Source organism: Ursus maritimus, unplaced genomic scaffold (assembly GCF_017311325.1).
Source record: "Ursus maritimus isolate PB19 unplaced genomic scaffold, ASM1731132v1 scaffold_22, whole genome shotgun sequence".
In the NCBI taxonomy this organism is placed as follows: Eukaryota; Metazoa; Chordata; class Mammalia; order Carnivora; family Ursidae; genus Ursus; species Ursus maritimus.
This window is the reverse complement of record NW_024424675.1, coordinates 27354188-27363544: the sequence shown is the minus strand read 5'-3', so window position 1 is coordinate 27363544 and position 9357 is coordinate 27354188. Positions and strand designations below refer to the sequence as shown.

At 52.0% G+C, this 9357-nt stretch overlaps 1 protein-coding gene across 1 annotated transcript in view; it reads left to right on the top strand.

Annotated features, from left to right (window-relative positions):
- The window catches only part of KIAA1755 (KIAA1755 ortholog), a 30724-nt gene that overhangs the window by 6962 nt on the left and 14405 nt on the right, over nt 1–9357 (top strand). The window contains exons 5-8 of the mRNA XM_040638673.1: nt 199–372; nt 3553–3617; nt 6030–6421; nt 8881–8974. Coding sequence (XP_040494607.1) covers nt 199–372; nt 3553–3617; nt 6030–6421; nt 8881–8974 — 725 coding nt within the window. The remainder of the gene's footprint in view (nt 1–198; nt 373–3552; nt 3618–6029; nt 6422–8880; nt 8975–9357) is intronic.

Below are 9357 nucleotides of genomic sequence, written 5' to 3'. Positions count from 1 at the left end.
ATGTTGGGTGTAGAGATTTCCAAATAAATAAATAAACTTAAAAAAAAAAAAGTAAGGAACTTAGCATAACACCTGCCACGTGATAGGAGATGAATAGCTGTAAGCTGTTATTATCAGTCAGAAGGTGCCAGAAAAGACATTTCCTCCGGGGAAACCCATATTTTCCTTAATACCCTTTTCTTTGTTGTTCTTCCCCAGCTGGAACAACTCAGACCAAAACATTTGGCCCAGACGCTGACTCAGGCCCACTGACCGGGGAAAAGGCTGGCTTCCCAGAAGGCCCTCCTGAAAGAAGCCCCACTCTCGACGAGGAGGCCCCAGGCCCTGAGCCCAGGATGGGGGCTCTGAGTGTGGAGATCTTCAAGTCGGGGAGTCTCTGAGCATCTTGATGCTGGTGGGTGTGGAGGAGACAGAGAAGGTCCCGGAGGCTTGTGTTCTGGACCAGGCCTCCCTGGGACTCAGGCTCTTCATCTTTCCAGCGAAGAAGTTGGATTATATGAAAGCAATTTCTAGATATCCATCCATCCATCCATCCATCCATCCATCCATCCATCCTACTTTGCAGTGAGGCAGCCAGGGTGGGTGTCTTAGGTCAGTTCCCTAGAAGCAGGGCCTAAGACAGGGATCCTTGGGAAAGTGGCCGGTTGAAGGTTGCTCTCAGGAGAAGGGAAGTGAGGGAAGTAGGACGGGGCAGGGGACGAGCTGAGCAAGGCTGTGGCCTGACCCCATGAGGGTCTGGAGCATGAATTACACTGTGGGGCTGGTTCCATTTGCAGGTGTAGGAGGCTGGTCTTTTGTACGCTTGGGTCTGTGGGTCATCACCCCAGGCTGATCCTGGGATGGGGATGCAGGGTGAGCCTGTGATCCGGTTCAGTTGAGGGCAATTCTCCAGAGAAAGGGACATTCGCGAGCTAATACAGCCAACAGCCAAGAGCCTCTGGGGGATGGGTAGCTAGCCCAAAGGGAGCGGAGTGGGGTGTTATCAGCCTCTAACAGAGAGGGTGTCATCACTTCTGTTGACTATTTATTCATCTTGGCAATAAATATGTCTTTAATACCTGCTTGTGTACAGCCAGGCCCTGGGCTTAGCACTGAGGATTCAGCGGGGAACAAGTCTGATGTGTGCTCTGCTCTCAAGAAGTCTATATTCTCATAGTAGAGAAAATTCAGCAGGTTATTACAATCCAGTGTAAACCAATGGCAACCGCGGAGGGCAGACGAGTGCCCTGGCCCAGGCTGGGGCTGGAGGAGAGGTCAGGGAGGAAGGAGCAAGCAATAGAAAGCTCAGTCCTAGCCGCCTGGGTGGCTCGGAAGGTTGGGCATCTGCCTTCTGCTCAGGTCATGATCTCCAGTCCTGGGATCGAGCCCCACGTTGGACTCCCAGCTCAGTGGAGACCCTGCTTCTCCCTCTTGCTCTGCCCCTCCCCCTGCTTGTGCTCTGTCTCTCTCTCAAATGAATAAATAAAATCTTAAAAAAAAAAAAAAGAAAGAAATCTCAGTCCTAGAGCATGATTAGGTGTGATCCAGGTGAAGGCAGAGGGGAACAGTGTTCCAGACAGAGGGAACAGGATGTGCAAATGTCTAGAGGCAAGAGAGACCACAGTGCTTTCTTCGACTCCCTGTCTTGAAATTCTATTTTACTTCCTAGACTTTGGCATCTCCATAGGGCCCTGGACATGACTCTGTCTTTTTGAAGCTCCTAGGCGTCATTGGCCGTTCTCTTCTGGGTCATCTTTGTTGAAACTCATGCTGTTTTTGCCCATATTAATTGTACACAAAGGGCCTCACAATCCTTTCGGGCTGCCATGTTCTAAACGCTCAGATTTTGTCCATCAAAAGGCCCTGTTCTGGGAGGCAGGAGACCATTCTAATTTCGGTTTTATCGGCTTCCTGTGTGACCTCAGGGGAGTCACTTGCCCTCTCTGAGCCTTGGGCTCCTCCTTGTGTAAGAGGAAAGGAAGCAGATAGGGCTTGGCTCACCACTGTCACTCTTTCCACAATGACTCTTACTGTGATTTTTTGGACTTGCAACATGCGCTCGTGGGTCCTGGGCACCTGGAGCAGTGTCTGGTGCCTTTTCTTTTTTTGAAAAAAGATTTTATTTATTTGACAGAGATAGAGACAGCCAGCGAGAGAGGGAATACAAGCAGGGGGAGTGGGAGAGGAAGAAGCAGGCTCATAGCGGAGGAACCTGATGTGGGGCTCGATCCCAGAACGCCGGGATCACGCCCTGGGCCGAAGGCAGACGCTTAATGACTGTGCCACCCAGGCACCCCGTCTGGTGCCTTTTCTGAGTGAAGGAATATTCTCCATGTTGACGCTCCTTCCATTTCCTCCCTTGACCGCCTCATCTTCAGCGATCTTGTCCTCATCACCCCCTCCCAGCTTCTCCCGCCATGGCCACCCCCAGAATTACATTACCCTGCCCCTCTTCCTTGCTCACCCACCAGCCCAATTTTAATAATCTTTCAATCCCCCAGACCCTCAACGCATTGGTCCAACCACCTTCCCTTCATCCTTCCCACCCTTCATCCTGTCCTTCTTTCTTCCCAGCTCTGCTCCTGCTCGCCTGCTCAGAGACATCCTTCCGGAGAGATTCTCCTCTCTTGGACCATTCCCACCAGCATAAGACATGCTGGCATCTTGCCCATCTGTCTTCACACCTTTTTCTGACTGCCTGAAGCCAGGAAAGGTGTTTGGCTTTTAAGGATCACATGATTAGATTAGATATGATTAGATTAGATTAGATTAGATTAGACCACCTGCATAATCCAGGCTAATCTTCCAGCTAGAGGTCCTGCTTTAATGACATCTGCAAAGTCCCTTTGCCAGGTAAGCTGGCATACGCACAGGCTCTAGATTAGGATGTGGGCATCTTTGGAACCATCACTCTGCGTACCACAGGCACCAAGCCTTTGGAGAGGGCTTCTCAGGCTTTGCATGGAAAAACCCCGAATGCAGAAGAAACTGAACAGGGCCCCAGGGGTTGAAGTCTCTCCCTGAGCTCTTGGTTGCTCTGCACATATCTTTGAAATCCTTTTTGTCTTTAAAATTTCTATCCATTTTGTATTCTACTTAAGAATACATTGATATTTGTTTCAGTATTTTAAAAAATGCTCTAAATGGCTTGCCAGTTATATGGCTTACCATTTCCCCCCAGACTGGGAGTGAATAATGCTGCAGAAAGGTGCAACCGTTTTTTGGTGGCTTTTGGTACTCTCCACATCCCGACTTGCTGTCCCTATTTCCACCGGAGACTTGGAGCCCGATGTGCACAGCGCAGCTCTGAGCCAGGGCTCCAGGCATTAATATTCCTGGCTCCAGCTGTCAGATGAGGGAGGCATCGGGGGAGAAGGGACCTCCCAGCTGAAGGCAAATCAGGTGGACAGCTGTCCATCACTCCAGTGGACTCAGCCAGCATCTGCGTGCTCACCTAGCTCTGGCTGTGGACAAGCCCTGTTCCAGTGGTGCTGGGTGGGGAACCAGACACACAAGCTGATAGCCATGTCCCAGTGTGGAATGTTCTGAATACCGGGAGCCTCTGCCACTCAGAGTGTGGTCTGGGGACCAATCCTATTGGTATCACCTTGGAGCTAGGGAGAGATGCAGACTTTCAGGCCGGATTAGCATCAGAATCTGCATTCTAGCAGGATCCTCAGGCGCATGGAGGTTTGAGAGGCAAGATTGTAATAATCCATGCATTCATCAGCCACAGACATCGGTTACCTGTTCCAATTCTGTGCTGAGTGCTGGGATACAATGAATTTGAGCCAGGTTACACTGGAGCCCTCAGTCTTGCAGGATGGAATAAAGGCCTACATTTGCTGTAGGGGGCTGGGGTGAGAGAAGGACTTCTATAGAGGGCAGGGAGGAGGTCTTCCTGGAGGAGGTGGCATCTAAACCAGGCTTGGAAAGATGAAGAGGGTTTCACCAGACAGAAATAGGAGGGGAGGGAATCCCTGGCAGAAGAAACAGCATGAACAAAGGTGGGGAGGTGAGAAAGGATCGGGCTAGTTTAGGCAACAACAGATGACCCACCCTGGCTGGGCCATAGGTGACAAGGGGTGACACAGTATATGAGCTGTAGATGTCCATCTTATCTTCACACGTGAATGTGTCCACATTTCCTTTTGTCACAGGGACACAAGTCATATTGGATTAGGGCCCACCCCCATGACCTCATTTTAACTGAATCACCTCTTTAAAGACCCTATCTCTAAATCCAGTTACAATCTGAGTTCCCCCAGGGATTAGGACTTCAACAAATGAAGGGGGTGGGAGGCGTGGGGAGGGCTCCTAACACAAAGTGAATGAAATGAGCCCGGACGAGTGTGCAGCCTCTGGGGCAACGTAAGTGCCAAGTGGAGAAGCTTACACTTTTTCCTGGAGGCCATGGGGAGCTGTGAAGGGTTTAGAGTAGGGGAGTAGCACCCCAAGAATCTCTACTGAACTCCAGTCATGGATCTACAGAGATAGGAGCTCATCTCTCCATGTGGTCAAGGGCCAGATCAAGTGTGACCCCCTCCGTCGCTGGCAGGTTAGGGACCGGGCTCTGTGCGAGGCTGGGAAGCTGCTTCCCCTCGCGAGGCCCTGGTTTCCTTACCAAGAAAATGGGCCGGGGGGACATGATGCAGTGGCTGCGAGAGGATTTCAGGGGGACATGGACAGACATCTCCGGCTTTGCAGGTTATGTCATTTTCTCACATTTAATCATTTCACGTTTTTTGACTTTCTCTTATAAAAAATTTCAAGCATACCAAAAAGTGGAGACTGTAGTATAATGAACACACATACCCATTATTCAGATTTAAGAAGTCTTTTTTTTTTATAAGATTTTATTTATTTATTTGACAGAGACAGCCAGCGAGAGAGGGAACACAAGCAGGGGGAGTGGGAGAGGAAGAAGCAGGCTCATAGCGGAGGAGCCTGACATGGGACTCGATCCCATAACGCCGGGATCACGCCCTGAGCTGAAGGCAGACGCTTAACGACTGCGCCACCCAGGCGACCCCAGATTTAAGAAGTCTTAACATTTTGGCGTAAATGAAAGATCTTCATATTTTGCCCCTAAATACTTCAGCATGCCTCTCTCAGCTCTGGGGATATTTCCCCTAATAACCACAATACCATTAGCACATCTAACAAGATTAAATATAATTTCTAATACTATTCAACACTCAGTTCATATTCAAATTTCCCACATTGTCCCCAACAAAATGTTTTTCCTCTTGAAATTTATGAATGAGTATTAAGGAGAAAAAGATCAAACCCATGATATCGAGAGGATATAAAGTTAGATATGCATACACAGAGATGGACATCTTTTTAAATTTTTAAATTATGTCAAATTTGCAAACCTGTGTGAAAGAAAGAATGTTCCAGAGGCCTGCACCCCTGTGTAAGGCAGTCCTTACGAAAGTAGTTAAGTTTGTCTCCAAGACGTCCTGAGCCATAAAGGGTCTTCCCCACTTACACACTGTAGAGGGCCGTGCCCACGTGGAGTGGGCAGTGGCCATTCAGGATGGTTCTGCGTGAGGTGACTCTGGAGGGCAGGGCTTCAAGCCCAGGGTGTGAGACCGGCCCAGTTTCCAGAGGCCTGAGCCCCTTTCCCCCTCTGTCCTCTCTCCTCGCCATAGCAGCCAGGCTGTGCTGACTCCCTGGGTCTTGGACTGTCACCCCTGGGGGGACAGTGGGCCACACAGCCCTGATTCCTGGAGCAGGAAACAGTCTGTGGAGAACCCATGGGTAAAAGTCTGCAAAAATAAAGTGTGAGCGGGCGGCCCTGGGCCGGGGACAGAGACGAGGACAGAGGGGATGATCCGGGTAACAACGGCTGTCACTGAGCCCGTGGCTCAGTGTGTTTCTTAGGACCTTCTCAGTTAGTCCTTGAAATGACCTAACCAGCTCCGCATTTTATTCTCCCCATCTAACGGATGAGGAAACAGGCTCCGAGGCCCACCGACTAGCCCAAGACCACCCAGCGAGCCAGTGCCAAGCTGACACTTGAACCCACCCGCGTGCCCCCGCAGTCCCCGAGCTGGGCCTCCCAGAGTGCCCTGCACAGAGGGGAGCCCAGAAGGAGGGGAGGCTCCCTCTGCCCGGAGGACGGACTCAGGGACGGCTCTCTGAGGAAGTGGCTTTTGAGCTGGGGCTTGAAGGCTGACTCAGAGTTCAGCGTTCACGGGGGAGGAGAGAAAGGGCATCCGAGGCAGAGGGGCCTGGAGGCCACAGAGAAGGTTCCCACAGAGAGGGCTCCACCAAAGTTCTCACTGCTCACATGTGTCCTCTCTCCTCCAGGAGGTCGGGACAGGGCAGGGAGGCCCCTGCTCCTGGTGTCAGCCACCGAGGGGGCCTGGGAGGCACCGTGGTGCACAGCCGCAGAGGTCACCAAGCTGCTGTCCTACCTGTGCACTGTTCCCAGGTAAGGGGCTGGGCCAGCTGGTCACTCGTCCCCCTTCAACTTCTTGGCCCGGAGCCCAGGACCAGGCACTGAATGGAGAGACACCGTGTCCTTCCACCCAGTCGCCTGTTCCCAGGCCAGTCCCAAGCCAGATGCTGGGGAGAAAGCAGGACAGACTTAGTCCCTGCCATCAGGGGGTTCCCAGATTAGGAGGGTTTCGGAGATGGATGGTGTGTAAGGAGCAGAGCACGGACAAGCAACTCCCAGGAGCACCAGTGTGGTGAAGAAAACAGCGGGATGTACATCAGTGGTTCGCAAACTCGAGCGTACCTCAGAGTCACCCGGAGAGCTGTTAAAGCAGATCGCTGGCTCCCACCCCAAGTTTCTCATTCAGTAGATCTTGGGCCGAAGAACTTACATTTCTCACAAATGTCCTGGCCATACGGATGCTGCTGGGCTAGGGGCACATTTTGACAACCACTGCGGAAGAGTGGGAAGGGTGAGGGATTGATTTCAATTGGGAAATCAGGGAAGGCGTCCGGGAGGAGGTGATAATTGAACCAGCATCTGAATTATAAATATTTGTTGAACAAACGAAGGGTGAACCAGTGAATGAATGAATGAGTAAGAGAGTGAAAAAATCAGTATGTGAGTAATGGGTGATCCAGGCTGATTTCTAACACCTCCACTCCCCCCACCTGTGTGACTTCATGTTGGGCTGGCTGGAGAAGGGCACCATCCTTTCCTCAGGGTTCCGGCCCCCAGCCAGAGGTGGTGTTTGCTCAGGACTGTAGCTATAGACCCCAACCCAACCTAGAGGCTGTGTGGCTAGAGGTAGGGGGTGGAGGGACTGATGGAAACCTTTGGAACCTTCTCCATGTGCTCTACTCCATGGGAGCCATCACTGCCACTTGCTGGTCATTGAGATTTTTCTTCCTTTTCTCCAAGGTGGTGTGGCTGTTCTGGCCTGAGGGGGAGATGCGACCCCATTTTCTGTGCTGAGAAGTGGCCAGTGTGGTAGACAGAGTCCTGGAATCCCACCAACTTGCTGTGTGATCTCAGGGCAGTAACCTCCCCTCTCTGAGTCTCACTTGAAAAAAAGGGACGACCAAGTGGACTCTGATGACCACTGTAAACTGTGGAGTCCTGGCCCCAGCTTCATGCTGGGCCAAGCTAGAGGCTCAGATGCTCCTCACATTGGGCCCTGCCCTCCTGGGGCCTCCAGGCTGGCGGCCAGGCAGGTGTGAAAAGAAACCGCTCCCAGCACGAACAGCCAGAGGCAGGTGAGGTGCGGGTCATGAAGTCAGAGACATGGCATCGCCTCCAAGAGCCTCTTCTCACTGTCTGCCATGTCGCTGCTCTGTGCCTCAGTTTCCCCTTCTAGGGTCATGACAAAAGCAGACATTTGCATTCCTCTTACTCCGCGCAGTCACTAAGTGCCTTACACTAATGAATTCATCAGTCCTCACCACCCCCCAAGGGGCCAGCACTATTATTATCCCTATGTACAGATGGGAAGATTGAGCCTCAGCAAGAAAAAACAACTTGCCCAGGTATCAGATACTACGGCGGTGCCACAACTCCACCCCCACACTGGCCGCCTCCGTTTTATCTATGAACTCGCTGGGCTTCAGGCTTGAAGGCCTGACGCGGAGGGGCGCTTATTTTCCCAACCTGCCTGATCATCAGGATGGCCACGGCCCCTTGGAACCACACGGACTCCCTGCCCCACCCTGTACCTGCTGGGGGGATGGGGCAGGGGGCGAGGAACCGATTATTTCAACAAGTCCTGACAATTGGGCCTGTTTGGAAAATCCTAAGGTAATCACTGAAAAGTACAGCGCGAACCAGGGAGGGTGTTCCAGCTACTAGTAACAAATTCCAGTTCAAAATGCCTTAACTGATAAGGAAATTTATCTTTTTTGGTCCCTGCTTTCTAGCTCTTAGGAAGAACCTCGTAAAGGAAAGCCCGTCTTTCCCAGAAGTCTCCCAGCACACGACCCCTCACTTCTCATTGGACAGAAATAGGTCATGTGACCCCCTACTTAAAGCAATCATTGGCCAGAGGAATTGGCTCTTGGCTGTTGGCCTCAGCCAATCAGAAACCAGCCCTTGGGGGACCTGTGATGCCGAGGGCATGGGATTCCTGAACAAAACCTGAGTTCTGCCCACAGGGAAGGGATGGGTTAAATGCTGGGCGATTCACCCACTACAGCTGGGACAGTGGCTTACAGGGTGTGAGAGAGCGCTGTGTGAGGTATTGTGGGAACACCAAATAGAAAGCAATGGACTCCGCCTGGAGGGAGATCATGGAGGGCTTCCTGGAGTGGGGTGGGCATCGGCAGTTGGTCTTGTAGGATGAAGAGTTCACCAACAAATCAAGGCTCTGGCAGCCAGTTTCCCTCCCCTTCCACTAGGCCCTTCCCCCTAGAAAGCCCGGTCCATCCAGCAAGACTGCCAACTCTGTTTATCACCCACAGGCCTGAAGATAAAACCAAGGGGCTGGCGGTTGTGATTGATGCCAGGAAAGAGCCCCCACACCCTGGTCTGCTCAGTGCCCTGCAGGCCACCCAGGTGAGTGGGAGGTGGACAGCCCCAACCAGCAGGTCTTGGGAGCTCCAGGGGACTTGTGATGTTCATGGAGCCCAGGGAGCTCAGAGCTGGGACCAGGAACCCCAGGCAGGTACTCTTAATTACAGGTACAGGAATCCCAGCCCAAAGAGGCCTGAAGATAGAGGGAGTTCATTGGTTCATTGGACTTGACAATCTGGAAGTTAAATCCAACTTTAAGTCTGGCTTGATTCAAGGGCTCAAATATTGTCACCAAGACCTGGTTCCTGTCTCTCTCCATTTCTGGCTGGTTCTCCTGGGAGGGCGCTCTTCTCAGCCAGGCTCCCTGCCTTGGTGGTGGTCTGGCTCCCAGCGGCTCTCACTTCTCGTGGTCTTTCATTTAAGCC